Genomic DNA, 26,888 nt, shown 5'->3' with positions numbered 1-26,888 from the left:
CAATGTTTTTAATAGAACAAAAATGCTGTATTAGATGTGTTACATTTTAATAAAGGTGAATAATATTTATGACCCTTCTCTTTCAGTTGCATGTGGGCAGGGGTTGCAATATGAAATGTATTTCTAATAGGTTTAAAGTACACTGAAGTAGATAATTGGCTTAGGAAATGAAACGGAAGAGCACATATCTTAAGAAAGTCAGTAGGATTTAGAAATCAAATTGGATTTGCCAAGGGTGGGGAAAGGGATGGAAAAGAAGTTAAGGTATAAAAAAAGAAAAAGAAAAATGTTAATCACTTTAAAATATATAACTAAGAGATTTCAATCTCAAAAAAAATGTGAAATGTTCCTGATATAAAATATGTATCTTTCTATAATATGTTTTCCTTTAATATTTTAATTATTCATATCATATTGGAGATATTTTTGAAGGAAAATTCTAGAATAGGTTTTTCTGGCAGTGGAAGTTACCATGTTTATTCACTTAAAATTTCTGAAGGTTTTGAGTTGTTGAAGTTTCCTAAACACCAGCTCCCTGAGTCTGCATGAAATGCTTCTTCAAACACTTTTGACGTGGGTAATACCTGGAATTTTCTCTTTTCGGATAGATATGACCATCTTTCTAATATGCTGACCAGGATCTTAGACGAGCGTCCTGAAAATGCTGTGGACATCATTGAAAATATTAGCCAGGATGTAAAGATGGCACATTTTAGTAAAAAATTAGATACACTCCAAAACGAGAATGAGATGCTTCCCACATATGAAATAGCAGAGAAGCAAAAGGCTCTTTTTCTCCAGGGAAATTTGGAAGGACCTGACCAAGAACTGGAAGACGAAATGGTAAGTCACCTCTGTAAATCTGAATAGTTCAATCCTAAGGTTTGATTTGAGGTGAGTGGGTGTGGCTTTAAATTCATATCAATACTCTCTTCTGGCTCGCTAAATAGCATTTTCAACCTCGTTTGCTCAGTGTAGGAGCTGTGGTGACGTGCACTGACCATTTACAAAGAAACGGCACCACAGACCTGGTGCTCACAAAGCAACACTTGGCTTCCCCCAGGTGGGACACAGGCCCCGCCACCACCCCCGAGCAATAGCCCACCAAATCGCAGGTGATGCTGCCAAGACCCCATGGCACAAAATGTGGCCCACAGCCCAGCCCAGCCCGGAGATGGTGGCTGTGGGTGTGGGGTAATGATGTCACAAAGCAATGCCCGGCTTCCTCTCCCTAGCGACTAGCCTCCTTGCAGTTTCTTCAGCCCAGGAACACGACTTGCCTTATAGCCAGGTGCAAACATTTAACCAAATGTCTGTGAAGCGTTTTCCTGTGCCTCATCTCATTTGATCCTCACAGAAGTCCTGGAGTAGGTAGATAGAAGACTCGGTGGAATCTTATTGTCTTTTCATTAGCTGGAAAATGGAGATTTAGAAAGCTTAGAAACTTGACCTGACTGAAAAGAAGTAAGAAATGATGGACCTTGCCAAAACCGGTTTGGCTCAGTGGATAGAGCGTCAGCCTGCGGACTGAAAGGTCCCAGGTTCGATTCTGGTCAAGGGCATGTACCTTGGTTGTGGGCACATCCCCAGTAGGGGGTGTGCAGGAGGCAGCTGATTGATGTTTCTCTCTCATCGATGTTTCTAACTATCTCTCTCCCTTCCTCTCTGTAAAAAATCAATAAAATATATTAAAAAAAAAGAAAGAAATGATGAACCTTGAAAATGACTTCAGGTTTTGTCACTGCACAGAAAATACTAAAACACTGCTGCAGTTAAATATTTTACCCTTTATTCTCCCTGTGTGATCTACAATAATAATTTGCTTTGTGTTGATATTTACTGCTGTGTTGTTGACAATTACCTGAAAGAGAAGTTGGGGTGCTTCACTGGGCTGGAAAGAGTTTAGCTAAATCAGAAAGCAGGTCTAATTAAGCAAGTTTATTCTATATCTATAAAAGGCTAAGTTGACTGGCACATGCGCGATACATATAAAGCTCTTGCTGGCGCCAATCGCATGCATGTGTTTTGATCTGTCATTGCCGATGGTGAATTTGGTTGACATTTCTATTATAGAGAAAGGGCAAATAATGATATTAAAATATTTCTTCTAGTTAATTTCCTTTCAATGTGCATGAATTTGTGTACCAGGCCACTAGTAAAAATATAATAATGAAAAAGTTTGAATATTCTTAGAATTACCAAAATATGACATAGAGACATGAACTGAGCAACTGCTGTTGATTAGTAAAATATGCGGTATCTGCAGAGAACAGTAGAGCAAAGCACAATAAAATGAGATATACCTGTATAAATATATACATTTACATATGTAAACATTTTCTAAAAAATATATGTGTAGATTGGTTATAGTATATTTTACTATTTCAAGGTAGTAAAGGGGCCACTTAAACATTTTTTATAAACAGGGGATGTTGCATATTTATTTTTCATAATAATTATTAAATTTTCTCTGCCTAAGATATGTACACACAATAAGATTATTATAATGATGAGTGTAAAACACAATGGCAGAAGCTACCTTTATAAGTGAGATGAATGAAATTTGCAAATTAATGAAGTGATCTAAATCTTGAAAGAAATGTCAAAGACATGGTGTGGACAGAAAGTAGAGCTAATATCAAGATGTTTAAAAGGGAAACAGGAAGCAAGCAGGTCTCTTATGGATAACATGTTAACCACAGCATTTGTATTCCCAGGCAGAACCCTCTCTCCCAAATGTAATGGAGTCAGCATTTTATTTTGAACAAGCTGGAGTTGGTTTGGGCACAGATGAGATTTATCGCATATTTCTTGCCCTCAAGCAGCTTACGGACACCCACCCAATCCAAAGATGCCGTTTCTGGGGCAAGATCTTGGGTCGGGAAATGAATTATATTGTAGCTGAAGTGGAATTTCATGAGGGAGAAGATGAAGAGGAGGTGGAAGAGGAAGATGTAACTGATGAGAGGGACAATGGAGAGAGTGAAGGTGAAGATGATGATGAGGATGAATTACCAAGGTCCATTTACAAGGCCCCACAGCCCGTACCGAAAGAAGAAAGCAGAACAGGTGCCAACAGATATGTTTATTTTGTTTGCAATGAACCAGGAAGACCATGGGTGAAGTTACCATCAGTTACACCTGCACAAATTGTTATTGCAAGAAAAATCAAGAAATTTTTCACTGGGCGATTGGATTCTCCCATCATAAGCTACCCACCTTTCCCAGGAAATGAGAGTAATTACCTACGAGCACAAATTGCCAGAATTTCAGCAGGGACCCATGTCAGCCCTTTAGGATTCTATCAGTTTGGTGAAGAGGAAGGAGAGGAGGAGGAAGAAGTAGAAAGTGGGCGAGATAACTTTGAAGAAAACCCTGATTTTGAAGGCATCCAAGTGATTGATCTAGTGGAATCCCTATCCAATTGGGTTCATCATGTACAACATATTCTCCCTCAGGTAGGGGCTTTGCAGTTCTCAATCTATCAGCCAATCAGCACATATTTATTAAATTCAGTTTATAATGCGTACATATATTCAGACTCTAGACAAAGAGGCCATTAAAAATCAAGCAAAAGCACAGAGTACTTAATAATTGCCAAGTAATATAGACCTGGGATCTTCAAACAGATTTTATTTCCAAACAGAAATAAGATAATCATTTCTATGGAGTATTGGACAAATTATTTAAGGATCAAGGTTTTTGTGTGTTGTGAAACTAATTTTGGGAACCGTTTTTAAAAAATTCTATTTCTATAATACATGGAGATTTTATGCCAAGAACAATAAAAAATATAATAAAAATAAAAACAAGCAAACAGTGCTAAATAGCAGCAATATAGCACATATTCTGCTAGGTGCTCTTAATAGCTTTTTATATGCATTACCTCATTTCATAATCATAACTGAATAAAAAGTATCAGACAATAGTGGGGTGAAGACCTGGGGGGTGGGTGTGGGGTGGAAGGGGTCAAAGGGAAAAAAAGGGGGACATCTGTAATACTTTCGACAATAAAGATGTTTTAAAAAATAATATTATCCTTATTTTGCAGACGAGGGAATTGAGGCAGACTTTAGGAAATGTAAAAGAAGTAATATGACTAATAAGCAACAGGGTCAGATGTGAGTAGGCTCCAGAGTTCATCCTTTTAATCACTCATCTGCAGGTAGAAAATCTTTATAATGGATCCAGAGTTCATCCTTTTAATCACTCATCTGCAGGTAGAAAATCTTTATACTTGGACCTACATATGAGATATTCTTATATCTATAGATAAGAGTTAATCAGGTGAGAAATTATAACCCCAAACCTCCATACCTAATCTTATATAATTTTTATTAATGTTACATTATCTCTTTCTTATATATTATTTATTACAAATAAGTAAAATGCACTATTGCTTTTTTTTTTTAAACTAAGGCACTGCTAATTTTAAAATATACCTGTTCTGTAACTTCAAGTAATTGGCAGATTCTTGAAATATATAGTACAATCTTTTGCTTGAAAAAAAACCTAGATCATAATAGCACTTGGTAAATGTATGTTGAATGAATGAATGAATGATTAAATTCCCACACAGTGAAACCTTATGCAGATAATTTCATCAATCCAAATGAATACTCTTATATTTTAAGATCCTCATCTTGCAATATTCATACTCAGGGTCGCTGTAATTGGTTCAACCCTATACAAAAAAGTGAAGAGGAAGAGGAAGAAGATGATGAAGAAAAAGAAGAAGAAAAAGAAGAGCCTGACTACATGGAACAGGAAGTGGGGCCTCCTCTCTTGACCCCAATCTCTGAAGATTTAGGTAATTTTACATAAACTTTATGTTGTTACTGTGTATATTATACTATATATACCTATACTGTGCATATGTATACTATGTAATATTACTATACTACATGCATAGTATACATATATGTATTCACATATGCACATACTACGTATATTTAATTCTATATACACATATACTATATGTGTAATACTACATGTACATATACTATGTAATATTACTAGTATGTATAGAGGGTATACTAGTACATAGTATATATAATGTACTATATGTTTTATATATGGTATATGTGTATATATCCTATCTATACCTAGGTGGTTGTCATGTCCTGACGCCGTGATGCCCTCACGCTGTCACAAGATGGCTGTGTGCAGTGGACGCTGGTCCCAGCATCTCAGCAGCCTCGTCCAGAGGAGGCGGGTCGTTGTGGAGGAGGTGGAGAATCCCTGCCGCCTCGCAAGGAGGAGGCGGGTCCCTGTGGCTGCTCTGCATGGCTTCCACACGGCCCCACATGCGCCGCAGAGGCGGGGACCTCCAGCTCCCGCCTACCTCTTTGGGGCAATCCATTGAGGAGCCCTGGATGGGTGGGCGGGGCCTACATCTTTGGGGCAATCGATCACGGGGCTCCAGCACTGTGAGAGGGCACAGGCCAGGCTCACGAATTTCGTGCACCGGGCCACTAGTGTGTATATAATATACTGTATCTACATGTCTACACACACACACACACACACACACACACACACACTATAGTATATGTGTGGAATAAAGAATGTAGCTGGCCAAACCACCACCGTTCTCTGACAGAAATGAAAGAAGTGCCACACAGGGAGGAAATACGTTGGCTGCAGCTCTTACTGAAATGCTGATAGTTATCTTATGTATCTTTCTTGTCTTGCATTCTGCACACCATGGACAGATGACCATAAACACTTGACATTATTATATAGTGTATAAACACTCAAATTTCATTGCTCCACAATGTTCATAAAATTCCTCCTGGTTTTATGTTAAGTTGCTGGTGTTTAACTTCTCTTTCTATGTCAAATGTGTTTGTGTTTTATGATTTACAAAAATAGCTTCTCTGTTATACAGTATGTCCTTGTCTATGTAGGCATTAAGCTTTTGATTTTCTCACTGATTTATAGAGATCCAGAATACACCACCTTGGACAACACGACTATCTTCAAACCTCATTCCTCAGTATGCTATTGCTGTTCTCAGATCCAACCTTTGGCCTGGAGCCTATGCCTTTTGCAATGGCAAGTAAGTGTCTGACAACTTTCAAAGTTATTATTGTGATTACTTAAGTTCTGGAAAGTGTAAGTTACCCCTGGAATCTTAGGGTATTATTGTTTTAACTCATTTTTAGCAAGATCTATTCAAACTTCTGTATTATACAGTAAAGCATCAAATTTAGAATATTAGAGTAATTTAGACTTCTGCCTTTTCTGAATTATTTAATTAATGAAGCTAAAATATGGTTTTCAATTGAATAATTGATATTCACTCAATTGAAGTCATTCTAAGCAGTGTTTAAATTAGTTTAAATCTCTCATTATTTTTTGTTGGATACCTTGATAAAAGATACTTAAAAATATGTATTATTTAGGCTATCATTTTCAAGAGAACTAGGATGAAGAGGATACTAAATGCCCTCATTTCCTTGTGTGTTATGCTTCCATTTCTTACCTAATAATCCAGCGTTAAAAGCTGAGCTGGAGAGCTGAGCTGCTAAATGTCAGAGTAGTCTTTAACGTAACAACCCAAAAATGAAAAAGAGAGAAAGCACTGTGACAGTATAAGCAAGAGAAAGCACTCGTTTCCTCCCCCACCTCCCGCCCCCTTTCCATTTTTTCCCCAGGGAATGGCACCTGTGGAAGGTCAGGTGGATCAGCACAGATGTGGGTGTCATCTCACTGCCAGAGGAGTCCCTGACATAAGGCTCTTGCAGTTTTATGGACCAGGGCGCCAGGGGAAATGGGGGAGAGCTAGGGAAAAGTAGTGGATACTGAGTGGGGAAGAGTGTTTTTAAGGTTTCCCCTTCTCTCTCCTAACACCTCCCCCCGCCCCATAAGGGGGCCTTAGCAGAGGTACCCTTAGAGCTCTACTGAAGGTCTAGAGACCTAGGAGTGACGGCATCTGAGCTAGGAACGGAAATATGTGAAGAGCATGACAGGCCAGAGGGGCCAGAGTCCTTGACTGCCACTCCCGAGACTGCGCTGACTGCACCAAATTGGAGCTGAGAGAGCAATTGTCCTGTGAGGCATGCCGGGAAAAGCCTTTGTGCTTGCCCATGGTTGGGCGGGGAAAATCACATAGGTCTTCAACCACAAGCCCACTCCTCCCATAGCCAAGCATTTGCTAGGTTGGAAACTTTTAAAAAAATATATTTTCTTTTATTGATTTCATAGAGGAAGAGAGGGAGAGAAACAGTAATAAGAGGGAATCATTGATCAGCTGCCTCCTGCACGCCCCCTACTGGGGACCAAGCCCACAACAGTGCATGTGCCTTGACCAGACTAGGTTGGAAATTTTTAAATTCTTCCTAACTAATGAAAGTAGTAAATCTCCCTCACCCGCCCCGAAAATAATTAAATGATCAAAGGCTATGGTTTGGGTGAAGGGTACATTTTGACAGGGTCAGGCCCCATGGTTTTCTTGACCAGCTTAAGCAGTTCGGATCATAGAAATGCCCTGTGCTGGAAGAATCATTTAGGGGTAGTTCATCTCTAATGCATTTTAAATATATTGCTTTGAAATTATGGGACCATGATATTTTAAGTACTTTATCATTACAGGAGAGGAAGGTCAACTTTTCTTACTAAAAAAAAAAAAAAAAAAAAAAAAAAAAATAACAGAATGACCATCTACACTTTTTTTTAACTTATAGAAAGTTTGAAAATCTCTACATAGGCTGGGGTCATAAATATAGTCCAGACAGCTATGCACCTCCAGTTCCACCATCAGCTAGTCAAGAATACCCCAGTGGACCAGAAATTACAGAAGCGGATGACCCCAGTGTGGAAGAGGAGCAGGCCTTCAGGGCTGCACAGGAAGCCGCGGCGCTTCCAGCCGAGGAAAACGAAGACACCGAGGAAGATGAAGATGATTATGACTAATGAAAATAAAATTGGGTGCTCACTTCAGCAGCATATATACTCAATAAAACTGACCCCGTTTTATAAGACTGATGCATACATACTACTTATGTGGTTCTAATTATATATATTCATGGGCAAAATGCCATTCCCTGAAATTATCAAATTTGGAATTTTATGTTTGGAATTATTATTATGTACTTATAGGAAGATGCTCAATGGATTTTGCAGAGGCTAAATGACATGTTCTACATCACTGTTCTGATAGCCACAACCAATGGAATATGTGCTTCTGTATTTTTTTCAAGTCTCAGGTTTAATTCCTAATATGGTAAACATGAAAATATATAACCCACAAAAGCTTCTTGGGCACTTCAATATATATATATATTTTTTTAAAAGTATATTTTATTGATTTTCTACAGAGAGGAAGGGAGAGGGATAGTCAGAAACATCGATGAGAGAGAAACATCGATCAGCTGCCTCCTGCACACCCCCCACTGGGGACGTGCCCGCAACCAAGGCACATGCCCCTGACCGGAATCGAACCCGGGACCCTTCAGTCCGCAGGCCGACGCTCCATCCACTGAGCCAAACCAGCTTCGGCTTCAATATATTTTTGAGCATCAAGGGGTATCAAGGAAAAAAATATTAAGTTTATAATTCCATCACCTGCTCAAAGCCTTTGGAAACACTCAAATTTTTAACCTTTTTACTTGTTACTTCTTTTTCATTTTTTTTTTTTTTTTTGGTTTAAAGTATTACATGTCTCCCTTTTCCACAATTAACCACCCCCCCTCTCCCCCGACAGGATACTTGTTACTTCTTAAAGAACTTCCTCCGTGTCTTTCATCTTATAGAAATTGGTTTGCAGAGATGGCTTGCTGGGATATTCAGAGACGTCAGAGTAATGTTTTCTATCACTACTTCTCTAAAACTGTATTTTCATTCACTAAAAATGTATTTTTAAGTCCTGTATGTGCTAGGCACCCTGAGGCTACTGACTGGCAGTCTGCAGATTACTGAGCTACAGACACTGCTTATCAAATACTTCGAAGGTGCATTTATTCAGATTGTGCAGTTCAGGAAGCACTTCCAAGAGGCAGAGAACTCAAGGTAGCAAGGTCCTCGGCAGCACCAACTATGTTTTGGGGAAGCCACTCGGGCTAAAAGGAGCGGCACTTTGAGAGATGAGCCTGGAGAGGCAAGCAGGGTCCAGGTTGTGTGGGATGTTCGGATTTTATACATGAACAGGGAAAAGGACTCAACTAGGAAGGGACAAAATCATATTTGTAAGGAACATTTGGCTTCTGTGAGGAAGATGGATGACAGAGAATCAAGACAGGGAGTCCAGTTAGCAGGTTATCTAGGTAAGAAGTAATGATGGCATGAAAAAGGATAACTGCATGGGGATATGAGGGGAAACCTGGTCACTAGTGTGAAGGACAAAATATTAGAAAGGATTATTTCTAGAATTTTCCAACTGGCAATATTATTCATTCTTGGAATGCAACTTTCAGTATTCAATGGTGTAGTGAATATTTATAAAACTTCATTCAAGTACATTCTTGTTCATTTTTCATGGTATAACAGGCAGTTGTTGTTTTTCTTTTTTGTTGTTTAATATCCATTTCCTCATCTACCCCGATTTCCTTTCTAGAAATTGCCTCTGTCCAGGGCATACACCCTGGCATCAGATTCCTCTCGGGAATCTGAATTGTGAGCAGACATTCTTCCTCGGCTCTTGCTATGAATCAGACCACAGTCGAGGAGTTGCCTTGGTTCCAGCAAAGTGCCCTAGTTACCAGGGGATTCTGTGAGCTTCTCTGATCATCTCTCAATGAATTTTCTTCTGCTTCATTTGGCCAGAGTAGGATTCTTTTTTGCAACCTTACACAGCACAGCCAACATGAATCTGAAAGTTTCTTTACTATAGGACACATTAAACACAAGACTCTAAATCTCAGTTGTATAGGTAAGAGTGTGAATATTGAACAAAAGCAAATCCCTCTTTTCAGAGCGACACCTGTTAAATATTAAGTTATTTCTAGGAGGTGAGAAGGGAATTTCATTAAATGTTTTACAACAGAAGAAAACAGAATGTTTTTAATTAAATTTATTGGGGTGACATTGATTAAATTTATTGGGGTGACACTGATTAATATGATATAGATTTCAAGTGTAATTTCTATGATACATGATCTGTATATTACATTGTGTACACAACACCCAAGCATTGGTAAGAATTTGAAAGTAAGACAGCCTGGGATTATGAAAAATTTTCCAGGTAAATTACTAATCTTGCAGTTTCCGCTTCCTCACACACTAATAATAACACTTGTCTCAGAGAACTATTTTGAATATTAAACTAATTAATACATGGAAAATACTAAGCATACCTAACATAAGAATGCAATAAATATAAAATATGACTACAATAGAAAATCATTTCTGAAACATGGGTAAGAAATACAAAACCCACAATGCAAACAAGATATTTTTCTAAATAATTTCTAAACAGTGAATCACTAATGATATATTTAGACATTTTAGAAACTAAAAGTTGAGTATTTAGAGAATTCACAGGTTCATAAGTTGCATTAAGGATTTAACATATGAATTGGGACATGAAGTTCCACACTCACTGAAATGCTTAATTCTTCAAGGAATCTTCTCGGCTGTAAACACTTGAGATGCTTGTCTCCTGGCCTTGAAACAAAATTAAAAAAAAAAATTGTTAATTGTAAGCAGAAATCAATTAGAATACATATTATTCTAATATTTTTAAAAATCTAAAAATAATTTCAAGATAAAGAAAATTTCATAAGTAAAACTACAATTTTGAATTTAAGAAATTAGAAATAAACAATTTAAAATCCAAGCCATAAAAAAAATTAAATAAAATTCCAGATAAAGACTTACAATTTTCTCCTCTGCAGTAAGAATGCCCTCTACTGCCACTATCTGGTACTGTTTATGCTTTAAATTTCCCACAAATTTCCTAAGTTGCTTGAGACTGTTAGCCTCCATGTCTTGCTTCAATAGTTTCTGCATTTCTCGAGACAGACATCCAGGATCAAATACTAGTAAACATAACGTTCGGTTTTTTCTCTCTTCAATTCCAACAACTGTTCGACTATGACCTATCAAAAAATAAAATAACAGCTATACGTATATGATTTACTTACAGCCATACATACAGATATAAATAACTATGTACACACACACACACACACACTGAATACTCTCTCTGCGTATACAGAGTGTGTGCAAATTAGTGTTCAGAATATAAATATAGTTAGTCCCTCTGACATAGTTATCTGACCTCGCTCATTCTTAAGACACAAGCATTCAGTTCTACTTCCTAACTTTCAGTTTTCCTTTGCTCAATTTTAGTTCTCTAAAGGCTTCATTACAAACAATTTTCTACTGTGTCACACATTTTAGTTTTTCTTTCCTAATCCCTTGATCCTTCCTATTCAATGATCTCAACTGAAAGGTTTTGAAAATTACCTACCATAAAACAAAACTCTAATGGTTCTAAAAGGTAAACAAAAATAAATTTATACTATATACTAGAATTTCAAAAGTTAAGCTTTACAGCGTGTATTGCTAAATGATGAAATTCCTAACAATTACTTTTCCTCATTCCTGTCAATTCAGATCACTCATTCAACATTTGTCAAACAGGCCTGTGCAGGGCACTAGTCCAGGAATCAGTGATACAGAGCAAGCAAACCAAACATTCCTGCCTTCATGGAACTCACATCACAATAGGAAGAAATCCTATCTAATAAAAGAGTAATATGCAAATTGACTGCCACTCCAACACACAAGATGGCTGCCCCCATGTGGACACAAGATGGCCTCCACAAGATGGCTGGCAGGGGAGGGCAGTTGTGGGCGATCAGGCCAGCAGGGGAGGCCAGTTAGGGGTGACCAGGCCTGCAGGGGAGGGCAGTTGGGGGCAATCGGGCCAGCAGCGGAGTAGTTAGGTATCAATCAGGCTGGCAGGGGAATGGTTAGAGGGTGATCAGGCTGGCAGACAGAAGTGGTTATGGGCAATCAGGCAAGTGAGCAGTTGGGACCCAGCAGTCCTGGATTGTGAGAAGGATGTCCTACTGTCCGTTTAGGCCTGATCCCAGGCAGTAGGACATACCTCAAGGGGTCCCAGATTGGAGAGGGTGCAGGCTGGGCTGAGGGACGCCCACCCCCCCCTCTCCCCGCCCATGCACGAATTTCGTGCACCGGGCCTCTAGTACTCTATAAGCAAGATAAGTAAGGAAAGTATATACTATACTATATCTAAAAAAATAAAGCAGGGAAAAGGAGTAAGAAATGTCAGTGGTGAGAAGTTGGGATAATGAGATGAACTTTTAGATAAGGTGGAAGACCTGAAAAAAATAAGGGATAAACAATAAAGGAAGAGTGAGCCAGCAGCTCTGAAGATACCAGGGGTATCATCTTTCATTACCCAGGAATAGATGGAAATGAAAATGAAACTATGAAAATCAGACAGGCTACTGTCACCATACACCCCATGATCAGACTTTTAACCTGTCCTAAAGCAAAAGCTAACTCTTTGTCATATAAAGATACACTTGTAAGTTACAGTTATTATCTCTGAGTTGCACTAACCTTGATGTTGCAGATAGATAGGAGGTTTAGATGTACACACTACTTTTGGACCCCCTTCCCTCTCTGTAGAATAATAGTTCAGTATCCATTCAAACAGGCGAGGGTGCGTACCCAAAGGACCAGTTGACTTGTGAAAATCCACAATGCGGCACCTAGAAAAAATGGACAGAATAAATTATTTAGAGAATATTTTAAAAATCATTTTCATCAGTGGAATTAATAATACAAAATAATTCTTAGTTTAAAACTAATTCTATCTTATTTTCCTAAGAAAACAAATGCAAATTTTATTGTTTATATAAAAAACTGTCACTTTATGAGGAAATAAATAACTTCATAATAAAGTTGATGACTGATAATTAAAGTTAAAAAGATTTTCTGACATGCAAAATCTCCATTAATAAATGAGAGTTTTAAAAATCACCTACATAAAAATCCAAGACATAGCCTTTATTCTAAAGCCTCTGAACCTCATTATCAATTAGAAGCCAACTTTTAATTTTAATTCCTCAACAACCATTCACATTTATCAAAAATATCCTGAGTACTTTTTCCTGTCAGCTCTCTCAAATTCCAATAATAAAAAAGAAAAGAATACCTGTAAAAATCAGAAAAACCTGTGTACCCCATCTATACACCTATCTATTGATCTCCTATTTGGCACCAGACTCCGGTTGTGGTATTGTTTCCTCAAGAGGAAGTCAACCTTGAATAAACAAAATTATTTTAACCAGTGTGTACACTTTTCAACAACTATTTTAAAAAGTCAGGTATAAACAAAAGCACTTTAAATACTTTATTTTCACTTTAAAGTAGAGCATAGATATCCTGTCCTTGTGTCTATTGGCAATAAAATCTCCAAACTGTAATGGTTGTCATTTTAACTTCATTAAGTTTAATGTTGGTAACTTTCAAACTGATTAGTACTGAGTTTTAAATGTTGAAATCAAGTTTTGGATAGTTGTTAAAAAGGAGAAATGACTTTTGGGTTAGCAGTTGACTGCGTGTTTATATTTAGGAATGTAAATAGAACCCAACAGAGTATAATTAATAGAGTGCAAAAGGAAGACATTTAAATAACTAGCAAATAAATTCAGGTTCATTAATAAAAAGGCTTTATTCGAAGGAAGACTAAACTATTTCAGGTACCAAGAAAAAGCTGGATACATCAGGTATTTTAGATGGAAATTTTCCTTTTCTTAAAACTTTTATAAACACTCAAACATGATATAGTACATATAATATGAATGTGTGAACAGATTGGCATAAAGAAAAAACGAAAGAAAAAAAAATTTAGAGGACATAAAACTAGTCCCTTCAATTTAAATCGTTCCAGTAAGTTATACACACATTCGTTATTTAAAAAATTTTAAATATATTTAGCAATAAATCTATCAACTAATATGGTACAAATAGTGTAAAACACTGGATAAATTACCTAGGAACAAACATAAAAGAACCTATGGAGTCATGAAGCTTAAGGCAAATTTTCCATTAAAGGTGATCAAAGGCATCTATCTCTGTTTCCTCTTGAAAACCCAACAACAAAATACTGAAGAAGGAAATGACTTAAACACTCAAGGACAAAGAGAATGGGGACGGATAAGAACCGGTCACACAATTCTGAAAAATGGAAAACTGAAAGCTTACAGGCCAAGGTATTGGGGAGAGTAGTAATGGGGACAACAATATGAGATTAATTGGAAGTTTGCATAAAGAAGGCAAATCACTTTTCACTTCCAACACACACACACACACACACACACACACACACACACACACACACACACAGGCAGGAGCTGTAGCAGAAAAGTGGAGAACTCTTCTCTGAATGGCCTCTGAGAAAAGATCTCTTTCTCTATACTAATATTTGAGAGTTCCCCAACCAAATAGCAAGTTTCCACCTAAGACTCCTTAAATGAAGTCTGTTATTCTGCAAACCCCATGCAATCCCACAAAACCTCCAATCAGCTTTTTAGTGCCTCATTCCTCACTCTAGGAATAGACAATTAAGGATTTACAAAAGGTAGAATGCCTTCAAAATGGAAAAGATTAAAATAAATAGATATGGAAAAAGTTAACATGGAGGAAACGAAAGTTTAAGGAACAGAAAGATACAAAGTGTTGGGAAAAAATTTTTGCAACCATATAAGAATAGGAGTCTATGAAACTTTACCCCTTAGAATTAAAAACATGATTGCTAAAGTAACATTTCAATAGAGTAGTTGGGAGATAAAGTTGAGTGAATCTAAACAGTAAAACAGCCCTAACCGGTTTGGCTCAGTGGATAGCGCGTCGGCCTGTGGATTGAAGGGTCCCGAGTTCGATTCCGGCCAAGGGCATGTACCTTAGTTGCGGGCACATCCCCAGTAGGAGGTGTGCAGGAGGCAGCTGATCCATGTTTCTCTCTCATCGATGTTTCTAACTCTCTATCCCTCTCCCTTTCTCTCTGTAAAAAAATCAATAAAATATATTAAAAAATAAACAGTAAATCAAAAAGCAAATATTAAAAAAAAGACATGACCAATAAACTTCCAGTTAACCTCTGAGCTCTTACTACATTCCAATCACAGTTCCAAGCGCTTTATTATTATCTCATTTGATTATCACTATAACTCTATGAAGGAGTTACTATTTATATGTTCCTTTATCAATGGTAGAATTAGGATAGAAATACTCTATAAATAAGATAAATAAGGATACAGACAAATGAAATCACAGAGCAGGTAGATAGGAAAGCTGGAAGCAATTACAGGCATCTGACTCCAAAGTCCAAGCTTTTAAACACTATACTGAGATCTTACAATTCACCATTCCAGATTAGAAAGGAAAAACAAATCCCCACACAATGTATCCAAATCCCACATTCCAGGTGAAATTTCATACTATCAGGGCTAACACAAGATGCAAAAAACTTCCAAATAAAATCAAATCAGCAATAATATTTATACAGTCTTGATGTAAACTCTAATTTAATAAAAGCTGAGATTTACCCATGTTAGAAGGATTGAGAGTGAACAGGTGGGAAATGTAAGGGGAATGCAGTAGACAATGTCTAAAACTGATAAACCAAGAAAAAAAGCATGAAAGCATATTATTTAAAAATGGGAATGACAGCTGCTTCCGATAAAAACTAGAGAATGGAAAGGAGCATGAGATAGGAAATGAATTTATTATTTCATATAAACATTTTAGTGTTAAATTTTAATTTTTAACTACTGCTTTGATAGAAAAACAAAAACAAACAAACCCAGAAACAAAAAACCTCTCAGATGTGACAATAATATCAACTTGGCTTTTTAGGTACATACTTTACCCTTAGGGAGGTCAGAAGTGTATATATTTCACATGCTCCAACCCAGGCCTTAGTTCCCTGTAGCCTGTCATTAAGTTGAGAGGCACCCTGAGGATCAAAACCTTCTCTCCATGCATCTTCAATCATAGACTGAATTTTTGGAATACAAGGAACTGCCATACCTAAAATCATTCAAGCAAACATGTTACATGGCAGTTACTAAAGTACTGAATAATATCATTTAGCAGTACACCATTTACTCTAGAGGAGTCTAAGACAGTTATTGCTGACATCTTTTATTGTATCAGTTTCGCTTCCTCCAACCAGAATTCAGGTTTTTAATGTAAATATCCTAAAGTATTTCTTCCTCAAAGCCATTAAGTGTCCCTACTATACATTATTTCATCTACAGCATGTACTCTAGAGGAGCCTACAACAGTTTGTAAGAGTTATTCTTGACATTTTCTATTGCATCAGTTCCTCTAAATGTAAATATCCAAAATACTTCTTCATTAACCTTTTGCACTCGGATGTCGAGTGTGACGGTTATTAATGTATCAATAATTTGAAATACAAAAAAATCCAAATAAATAAGTTTGTATGAAAAGAAACTCTAGTTTTTTATTCTACTGCCGCGCTTTGTAAAATCTGGGGTATTTAAAAAATTAAATCCCGAGTAGAATAAAGGAATCGAGAAAAAAGCAAGCGAGTGCAAAGGGTTAAAGCTATTAACTGTGCCCACTATATTTTAATTCATCCCATATCATATAAGATGACAAATTCAAAGTACTGTACTTCACATACCTTTCAAGCAATCATCGTAAGTATCATTTTGTAATAATGATGACAGTAGCATTTGGAAATTTCTGTAACCACAACCCCAACCTTTGTCACCAGGAGAGGAATGAAAGTGATCCACTGCTGCAGAAAGCCACACACGCCTGACATCTGGGGCAGCGTTCTGATAATGCTGAGAAAGTGCTTCAATAATCCCTACGGCAGAAGAGAGATTGAGAAGATTTAGAAGAATTAGTTACTTTCCTATGGCTGCCTAATATGTTTCTAATATCAATCTGTCCCTCAAGTGCCACATTTAAATTTTGTCAATTCCATCTCTTTTTTCTTTTTACTGATATAACCTTAGTTCATGTCCCGCTTTGCCATTAAATCAATCACTTCTAAACTTCAAGACAGCTTATCAAAAGGACATAGTATATTTTAGGGCTGTGCTCTGTAATCTTTTACATTTATATTTATTTTAAATTACATGTAAATTAGTGGTTCTTTAGTAACTCTTAAATATATGAACACTTAGAAATTAAAGAATGACACAAATTAAAAACAAATAGACGTTTTAATATTTTCTTACTGTATACCCAATGAATCATATTACACATTTCCTAGGATCTCCTACTTCACATAGAAACCTTTTTACATGGAGACCCTTACAGAAGTATAAGGGGAGAAAGTACAGATTCATTAAATGGTACTAAGATAAATAAGCAATAAGAAATTAAAGTACTGTTATAAAGGGAAAATATTTGATCCATACCTTTTCTTTCTCTTCTCCCTCTTTCTCTCTCACATACACATATGTACAAATAAATTCCAAGTGGATTAAAGTCAAAATATGAAAAGCAATTTTTCATAAAATATATAAATTACAAAAAAAAATCTCAAAGATGGGGGCGTTTCTTAAAAATGACACTTTTACAGTAATTCGAAAGGATATATGTAAGATATGGAAGCAATCCAAGTGCCCATCAACAGATCAGTGGATAAAAAGCTGTGGTACAAATATACAATGGAATATTTCTCAGCCATAAAAAAGAATGAAATCTTACCACTTGTGATAACATGAATGGGCCTGGAGGGTATTATGCTAAGTGAAATAAGTCAGTCAGAGAAAGACAAATACCATATGATTTCACTTGTATGTGGAATCTAAAGAGCAAAATAAATGAACAAAATTGACACAAACCCATGGATACAGAGAACAGACTAATGATAGTCAGAGGGAAAAGGAGTTAGACTCTGAAAAAATTGAAGGGATTGAGAAGTACAAATTGGTAGTTATAAAACAGTCATGGGGATGTAAAGTACATTATAGGGAATATACCAGTAGTCAATAATATTATAATAGGTAGATACTTCAAATATTTGGGAGACCACTTTGTAAAGTATGACTGTCTAACCACTATGCTGTAAACCTAAAACTAATACAAAATAATTTTAAGTATAAACTGTAATTGAAAAATAAAATTTAAAAAATAAACATACCACATATGAAATTTAAAGGCAAAATTATAGACTTGAAGAAGATATTTATACCTCATAAAATCAACAAAGAATTAGAATCCTGATGTACTTGAAGGACTTGCACAAATTAATAAGAAAAAGAAAAACAATCCAACAGAGAAAAGGACAAATGAATGGAATAGGTTAATTCTTGAAGAAACTACCTCAGGAATAAACAAAGAAATGTAAATTATATCATTTCGTGCCCTAAAGGCCAAAATTATATAGTGCCACCATACAAAGTGTGAGTGAGAATACAGATGCAAATGTGGATTTTGACCACTTTGGCAAACAATTCCATAATAACCATAACAAAGTTAAAAAGTTCATTTTCCAAATACAGAGTAAATTAACACAATATAAAAGTGAATTATTTTTAGGTGAACTATTTACTGTAAGAACAGAAGTTTAGAACTTTTAAAACAACACATTTAAAAAAATTATTTGAACACAGTCCCACCTAAACCTATATAAATTGTGGATTATGAAAATTGGGCAACATTCAAGTAATTCTGATTATTACTTCGGTGATACATAGAATATTAAAACCATGATTTTGATGTTTAAGAACTCACCAGAAGTTTTTGTTTTCCCATCATCAATACCAATAGCTAGTGATTCCATCATATCAGCTTTTCTTCTGTGAAATTCAGATGGATGCATTCTTCCACTATTTACTTCTCTCTCCATACTTCGTAGTAGCTGCTGTTTGTACCCTCCAGAATTATCTAAACCATATTGTCGCTATTGAACATAAAACAAATAACTTAATTTTTATGTCCCTTTGCCTCAGTGTGGAAGGAAACTTACCATAATTTCATTTATCTGGAAATGCATTTTGAAACATTTTGGTTTACAGACTTTTATAAAAATCAATTTAAAGATTTTTGTGAAAAATAAATCACACTCATACAAAATCCCTGAATTAGTAAAAGCCTTCTCTATAAACAGCCATCATGGCAAGAGACTTGCTTTTCTTGTAGTAGAGAAGCCTGTTTTCCTACTAAAAGTACAAGGCAGATGCGTTCTGAACATACTGATGATTTTTGCAAGGAAACCTGTTAGTACTTGTTATTTGGTTCCCAAGCTAGTCTGCAAAGGCCTACTTAATTCATAATTCATTCAGGCATTCATTCTACATAGTAAATGAACTATGTTTTTACACAAGGAACAGAGAATCTCAAATAATATGTATAAAACAGCCTTCTTGGAAAAAGTTTCTGATACCTAAACAACTAATTTGCAAAGGGAATAACAAATTCCCCTTAATATTGGAAGCTTTTTGTATTTATAATGTGCAAAATTATGTAAGGCAAGAAGAGTTGTGAAAAGCCAATTTTCTTTTCTCTTCTCAATCCTGGTGGGAAAATATTTTTGCAAGTAAATAAATCACCAATGAGAAAAATAGCCAAAATTAGATATTCTAAGGTGAGAATTAAATTTTCTCTCATATTGCCATGTGTGAGATGCCTGAGAAAAAAGTCAGAGGTCAAATAAGTTTGGGAAAATTATGATCCTATCTCATAAAGAGGAAATATGCTAATTGACCCTCACACTGTCACAAAGACAGTGGCGCCCACAGCCAATAAGGAGGGAATATGCTAACTGACTGCCACACTTTCAAAGATGGTGGCACCCACAGTCACCAGATGGCGGCGTCCAGTCCCCTCAGCCCAGCTGGGGTGCGCCTGCCCCTGGAACCCCCAGAGCCCCCAGTCCCCTCAGCCCCTCAACCCCCAGGGCCGGCCCGAGGCACATGCAAGCCTCAATGGCGGCTTCCCAGCCACCCAGGGCCGCCCGAAGCGCAGGCAAGCCTTGGATGGCGGCCGCCCAGCCACCCAGGGCCGCCGAAGGCTCAGGTAACCAAGGCTGACTGAGGCTTGCGCTGCCGGCAGTAGCAGCAGCAGAGGTGTGATGGGGCGTCACCTTTCCCTGATAGCTGGGTCGCATCCCGCTCCTGAGGGCTCCTGGACTGCAAGAGGGGGCAGGCTGGGCTGAGGAACCCCCCTCCAGTGCATGAATTTTCTAGTATGCACAATAAAAGGATTTGATATGTACTGAAGTATTTAACCTGTTCTTTTATTTTTCAATTGCAGCTTACATTCAATATTATTCTGTATTTATTTCAGGTGTGTAGCATAGTGGTTAGACAACGTATACTTTACAAAGTGTTCCCTCTGATATTTCAAGTACACACATGGCACCATATATTATGAGTATTGGTTTCTTAATTTGCCCCATCAACTTAACCATGGGTTTGAATCCAAGCCTTTCATTTAATACTGCCTGATCCTGAGCAAGTTAAGCTACTAAGCACTATTTGTCTTCATTTGTTAAAAAAAAAAAAAAAAAGAGGTTTAATATAATTTCTCCAGAGAGTTGAGTTGTTGTGAAGAGTTTGGGATATGGTATGTGAGGTGCTTGCCCTAGTACATGACCAGAATGAGTACTTACAAATGGTAGCTGTTAGGAACTATAAAATACATGTTAAAAAATATTTAGTATAATAATGAGGACAAAAGCAATAGGCTGAAGTCTTGACAGCATATCTGAAAATTAAGAATTCTACCAAACCAAAATATTAAAATATATTAGTTATAATTTATGTACCTGTAGCTTCTGAAATTCTTCCCTTTCTTGTCTTGATTCTTCAGATCTCTTTCTGTCTTCTTCTTCTTGAAGGTGGTGAGCCAATTCCAGGTCTCTAGAACATTGGACTCTATCCATGCCTATCAGATATTTTAGTGTTTAGAATAAAATAACTACTGAAATCAAAGCTCATTTATTACATGTTAATATATATATTTTAAAAAGGAGTAAAAGCTATTATTTTGCCATTTGTTCATGCTTATGATGTCACAGAAATTGAAAGTACAAAGTTAGCAGAACTTAAACTACCGTACTTCTGTAAGAGTGTAGCCTCCATTTAAATCACTAACATTCACTGAGTGTTTAGGTTGAGACAAGGACTTTCCATTTATTATCTCATTTGGAACCTTATAACAACCTTAGGAAGATAGGTACTATTATCTTGTGAAAAAACCCAAACTTAGAGAAATTAAGCCACATCCTTCATTTGTGTTCCTTATTAACACAAATCAGATAGATTGGTTTAAAAAAAAATCTGGGAAGGAAATAATAAAGAGCATAAAAATATGTTTGCAAAATACAGGTATCAGATCATACAGGTATTAATTATAGTACAACATCTTGCCCCGTTTCCCCTCTATCCAATGATCCACAGATCCACTAGCTAGTGGCTTCTGGCCAGTATCTTATCTTCTTGATCCCCCAATTTGGTGGTTTAATAATGTATCTGACTATTCTTTCTTTCCTTTCCAATCTCTCAAGCCTCCACTACATCTTCCTATTTGGTCCCCACTTCTATTGTTGGAGATATGCAATTTACAACGGACTTGTAGTGTACTTCTGAGGCTATCTACAGTGATATTAGTATATTCAGACCATATCTTTCTCTCATTACCCATTACAGGCTTACAGAATAATTTATGTACCAATACAAAGCCTATCCATAAACAAAGTAAGAATTATCAGATACTCAGCTCCCGAGGATTATTCTTCCACAATAGTTAGTCAAGAACAGAGTAGAAAACTGTTCCATCTTTTCTACACTAATTCTCATCTTGGGATTAGTCTTGAGTGAGCAGGTAAAGCTGTCTGTCCATGGAGATAACTGACTGGTACTAGGATCAATGACAGTGGGACACTAAGGCCCCTGCATTAACAGGTGGTATCTATGTACCTTAAGAAACTAAAATTCATTAAAATACAATTAGTTTCGCTTAGGGTTTACGTTATATTTTGTTTCAGTAGGACGTGCAACTCATATAGGATATTTCCACTTCTAAGTCACCATAGTGATTACTAAGTAATATCACATTTAAAAAAATAGGGCACAGAGGAAAACTTTCATGTCACTTATAAAACTAGTAAGTGGTAATGTAAAAAGTTGGGCTAGCAGCTAGAAAGACACTTGAAAAACTTTTTAGTCACATAGCTCACATTCTTTTTAAAAATGGTGCTATATGGCAGCATCCTAGTTCACTAACAATTTTGGCTGACCCAATGTTAAATTCAGTTACTTCTAGCTGCTGAAAAAATGGCTTCAACTTACAAATCAAATTGATTTTGAAAACTGCCTAATATTTCATTGTCTTCTAAATATTGGTATTCTGGGGCAAAACCCTGGATCTTCAAAATTTTTCTACCAAAAAACAAAACAAAACAAAACAAAACACTTTTTAGCCCAGCCAGCTTGGCTCAGTGGTTGAGCATTGACCTATAAACAAGGAGGTCACAGTTCGATACCTGGTCAGGGCACATGCCCAGGTTGCGGGCTCAGTCCCCAGTGTGGGGTGTGCAGGAGGCAGTCAATCAATGATTCTTTCTCATCGTTGATGGTTCTATCTCTCTCTCCTCCCTCTCCCTTCCTCTCTGAAATCAATAAAAATATATTAAAATCAAACAAAAAAACCACCCCAACTTCTTTTAAAAAGTTGGAACTAGATTTGAATTCTTTAAAGGGACAGACTTATTTTTGACCAGTATGCTTTTTTTCTCTATATATCACTAATCTAAAAATTAGATATGTGTCCTAGGAAGTGGAAATTAAATAATGACATTCTTATTTTTAAACATATAAACATACCTTGTCTAAAGCTGCTTTCTTCCAAATGCAAGTCAACATGTTCCTGGAGAATATGGTAATTTGTACAGATGAGCCCACACATAGGGCAGTCGTACAATGGTTGATCACAGTCTGTATTAGAGATATAATTCAATTGGTTTTATTTAGAAAACTTTTAGATTTTCACCCCAAGTCAAAGACTGTTTGGTTTCTTGCCAAAAAATTTCTACAACTTGAAATGTCAACTGTTTGAATGTTCCTCCTATGTGAGGGTTTGAAGCCACACTTTAAATGATATAAATTTACAGACATGCTCCAGCATACTCTCTTTTCCTACTTTCATCTTCTTTTAACTGGCACATAAGAGAAAATTTAAAAACAAAAAGGAAAAACTTGATGCAGCATATGCATCCTCAGTTTAGGAAAGAACTTGGAAATGTTAATTATATTATCAGTATGATAATAATAATAATAAAGCTAGAGCCTACCAAGATAAGCTAGAACACTAAGTATTTTTCTTTCAGTTTTGAGATATAACTGACATACAGTGCTGTATAAGTTTAAGGTATACAGCATAATGACCTGAGTTACACATATTGTGAAATGATTACCAAAATAAGTTTAGTTAGTATCCATATCATATAGAAATGAGAAAAAAAATTTTTTCCCCCATGTGATGAGAACTTTTAGGATTTACTCTTACGCTTTAGCAACTTTTAAATACACCATGCAGCAGTGTTAGCTCTAGTCATCATAATGGAGCTAACTGAGCTCATTAAATATAACTGAAAGTTTGTACCTTAGGCCACCTACATCCAATTTCCCCACCATTTACCTCTGCCTCTAGTAATCACAAATTGAATATCTTTTTCTGAGTTTGGTGTTTTATTTTTTAGATTCCATATATAAGTAAGACTGTACAGTATTTGTTTTTTTATGTTTGACTTATTTCACTTAGCATAACGCCATCAAGGTCCACCCAGGTAGATACAAATGGCAGGATTTCCTTTTCATGGCTAATATCCTACTGTATATATATATATATAAGGTGTCCATAAAAAATGTATACACACACTTTGAATAGTTATAAAGGCAGTGTTAAAATACAACTCATGCCCTAGCCGGTTTGACTCAGTGGCTATAGCGTCAGCCCTCAGAGTTAAGGGTCCTGGGTTCGATTCCGATCAAGGACACGTACAGGCTCGATCCTCGGTCAGAGAGCACATGCGGAGGCAACCAATCAATGTGTCTCTCACATAGATGTTTCTTTCCCCTCCCTTCTACTCTCTCTAAAAAATCGATGGAAAAATATCCTCAGGTGAGGATTAACAAGTAAAAGATGTTCATCACATTATTAGAGACTTGCAAATTAAAATAAGATACTACTACACACATTAGAATGGCCAAAATCTGGAACATGGAAAACAAACACCAAATGCTGGCAAGAACTGAAAGTGTGTTTTCTGATCACAATTAAATCAAACTAGAACTCAATAACAAAAAATCAGTCTGAAACAGTCCAGATGCCATTCAGTTGATGTTGTCTTTCTCTTCAGAAAGGTAATAAATGACTCTCTATTCTTTCCCATTATTGTATTGAATTGTATTGTATTGCAAATAAACAATGCTATAGATATAGACTGATTTTTGAAACATGGTTGTAGTAATCTGATTACAAACCAACTTTTAGGGCACCACATGTTAACTGGAACTAACATTAGTTATTATATAAAATGAACACTTTACCTTCTACTGGAGTGTCTAAAAGATTGGCATGATTTGTTTTCACATGAGTTTCCATATCTTGAGTACAATCTTCTATTTTCCCACAGAATGGACATTCAGGAGGACTATACACTGTGTCATAAATTGATCCTTTTATTTTGGATAGGTCACACTGTTTTTCCTTACTTCCCAGGAATTTTCTAGATTCAGTCAAGTTCTCTGAATAAAAGGCTTTATGTTCTAAAGTGCCATCCTTTGGCAGGCCTTGAGCTGAAATTTTTGGGTGATTAGATGCACAGGGTGAATGAATACTTGAAGTAACTTCCATTCTACTCTGCTGGGTGTTGTCCTTCCTGTTATCTGAAGTTCCACAGTGTATGGTATTGATCCTCTCAAAGTTCCTTCCTAATTCGTTTTGTTCAAAATGAGCAGTTTCAATATGGAAACACATTTCATCATAATTCACACCTGACAATTTGCAAAATGGACATATAACTTCATTTTCCATGTGAACAATTAGGAGATGAGCCTTCATGTCCGGTTCTGAGGTTACTGTTTCACCACAAATATCACAAGAAAGCATGGTACATTCGGTAGCTAGAAAAGAACACAATGTTATTTTAAGGTAGAGAACAAGAGTTGAAAACAAAATGCATTTTATAAAATGATTTGGAACAATTAAGTTTATCTAAAACTGGACTATTTAGGTGAAGACATTTTCAATGTACTTACTGTTCTTCAAATACACAAACTTAACAAATCTCAACCAAAATTTCCCTGTGTTTCAATTTAATGAGTCTAATAAAACAAAGGCAATAATAATAATGAAAATTAAAATAATTTTTCAACTATTTCAAAAAGTGCGGTCTGAGGTAGAGAGAAAGTAACATTTATAAAATTGTCAAAAAAACACACACAAATTGTCCAGGGAAGCCCTATCCGGTTTGGCTCAGTGGATAGAGTGTCAGTGGATAGAGTGTCCGCCTGCAGACTGAAGGGTCCCAGGTTGGATTCAGGTCAAGGGCATGTACCTTGGTTTCAGGCACATCCCCAGTAGGGGGTGTGCAGGAGGCAGCTAATGGATGTTTCTCTCTCATCGATGTTTCTAACTCTATCCTTCTCCCTTCCTCTCTATAAAAAAATCAATAAAATATATATTTTTTTAAAAAATTGTCCAGGGGAGATAAATTGGGTAAGAGAAAACAAGGAAGCCTCATCAAGATGTATCTGAATACAGAAACTTTAAAGTTGTTAACAATGGGGAGGGTAAATTAACACATCTTAACAAGGGCAGGTAACAGTTAAAGAGCTGAAGATATCTCAAACTAGTTTAGGCATCATTATTATTCCACATGGAGTAAACCCTAGCTCAGAGATGTCACCACACCAGAAAATGGTTAGCCAGAGTGCTCACCCAGTCAGGCTCCAGAGCTGTACTCTCAATCTGAAGAACAGAAGCCGACTGAGCAGAGTAGAAAAGAGACTGATTCCAGAGTCTAGAGAACTGGATTATAATCTCTGGTTTCATAATTTTAGGGAAAACATCTCACCTCTTGGAGATTAGGTTTATAAAACGAGCTGCACTAAGTCAGCAGTCACTTTTGAGTTCTGTGGACTAATCAAGCACTAGCTACCGACAAGTGGTGATTTTGTTAAGAAGTAACTTTTTGAAAAGCAGCCACCGCCACAACCTTCCTACTACAGACTACTATTCAGCTACGAACTATTGACAGGAAAACAGGAAAAGAAAGATTAAGGAAACTATTCCCATCATTTAAATAAACGTAGTTTTATAAGAACTTCCTAGGCTGTCCTTATTTTTCTCATTTCCCTTCAGACAAGTGAAAACAGTTCCTGATTTTAGAAGGAACCCCCTGCCCCCCACCCCCCTGGAGGGGAAAGAAAGTCACACCCCGAGAGTTTCTCTTCCCGTGGCTGGGACACGGCTGGACACGGAGGCGCTGAACTCCCTTCCATATGGAAACCCGCTTGGGGTGGCAGTGCTGGCGGGCAAGGGGCAGAGGGGCGGCAAGGGCCACGTCTGCCCAGGTTCGCGCCCACGTCCCGAGCCGGGACTCGAAACCAGCTCAGACACCAACCGGGTCAACGCTCTGCGCCTGGGAAATGGAAGTTGGGACCGTCGGTACCTACCTCCGGCCCGGCGACCCGGCCGCGGCCACCCTACCCCAGGCTGGGCTTCCACGTCGGGTCCCGCAGGTGAAACCGGCTGCCCGCAGAGGAGCGTGCGCCGCGTCGATGACCTTTCCCGGCCCGAGAGACGAAGGCGGGTGGCTCTCTCCACCCAGAGATTCACAGTCAACCGAGGAAAGGACCTGCGACTCCAAAAGGTTTCGGTTTCCAGCATCACATTCAAAAAAGCCTTGCCTC

General features: G+C 37.1%; 2 protein-coding genes across 4 annotated transcripts in view; one reads left to right on the top strand and one right to left on the bottom strand.

The window, feature by feature from the left end:
* Positions 1-7,985, top strand: part of RSPH4A (radial spoke head component 4A) — a 10,668-nt gene extending 2,683 nt beyond the window's left edge. The window contains exons 2-6 of one of the 2 annotated variants that reach the window (XM_008139034.3): positions 609-843; positions 2,718-3,458; positions 4,663-4,810; positions 5,944-6,061; positions 7,689-7,985. In XM_008139034.3, the coding sequence (XP_008137256.2) occupies positions 609-843; positions 2,718-3,458; positions 4,663-4,810; positions 5,944-6,061; positions 7,689-7,917 (1,471 nt within the window). In that variant the 3' untranslated portion in view covers positions 7,918-7,985. The remainder of the gene's footprint in view (positions 1-608; positions 844-2,717; positions 3,459-4,662; positions 4,811-5,943; positions 6,062-7,688) is intronic. The other variant, XM_008139041.3, reaches the window with a different exon arrangement.
* Positions 1,362-26,888, bottom strand: ZUP1 (zinc finger containing ubiquitin peptidase 1). 2 transcript variants are annotated; one of them, XM_054722503.1, is made up of 11 exons: positions 26,652-26,888; positions 24,522-25,097; positions 22,797-22,907; positions 20,738-20,856; positions 18,703-18,871; positions 16,634-16,822; positions 15,846-16,011; positions 12,535-12,686; positions 10,819-11,039; positions 10,542-10,605; positions 1,362-1,413 (listed from the first exon to the last, which is right to left on the bottom strand). In XM_054722503.1, the coding sequence occupies exons 1-10, from the start codon at positions 26,863-26,865 to the stop codon at positions 10,558-10,560; spliced, it is 1,965 nt and encodes a 654-aa protein (XP_054578478.1). In that variant the 5' UTR covers positions 26,866-26,888; the 3' UTR covers positions 1,362-1,413; positions 10,542-10,557. The 2 variants fall into 2 exon arrangements, with proteins under 2 accessions (XP_054578478.1, XP_027999344.2); XM_028143543.2 differs by lacking the exon at positions 1,362-1,413 and having other exon boundaries at positions 10,019-10,605.

Source organism: Eptesicus fuscus, chromosome 10 (assembly GCF_027574615.1).
Source record: "Eptesicus fuscus isolate TK198812 chromosome 10, DD_ASM_mEF_20220401, whole genome shotgun sequence".
In the NCBI taxonomy this organism is placed as follows: Eukaryota; Metazoa; Chordata; class Mammalia; order Chiroptera; family Vespertilionidae; genus Eptesicus; species Eptesicus fuscus.
Note: the sequence above shows the minus strand (reverse complement) of the source record. Positions and strands in the feature narration are given on the sequence as shown.

Bases quoted from the DNA above. Each gene is read 5' to 3' on its own strand.
- ZUP1 (XM_054722503.1), bottom strand. From the start codon at position 26,865: ATGCTGGAAACCGAAACCTTTTGGAGTCGCAGGTCCTTTCCTCGGTTG. The intron at 22,908-24,521 runs GTAAAGTGTTCA...TCTCTAATACAG, and splicing joins TTTAGACACTCCAGTAGAAG to ACTGTGATCAACCATTGTAC. The intron at 11,040-12,534 runs GTTAGTGCAACT...ATTTTTTGATAG, and splicing joins TATCTATCTGCAACATCAAG to GTCATAGTCGAACAGTTGTT.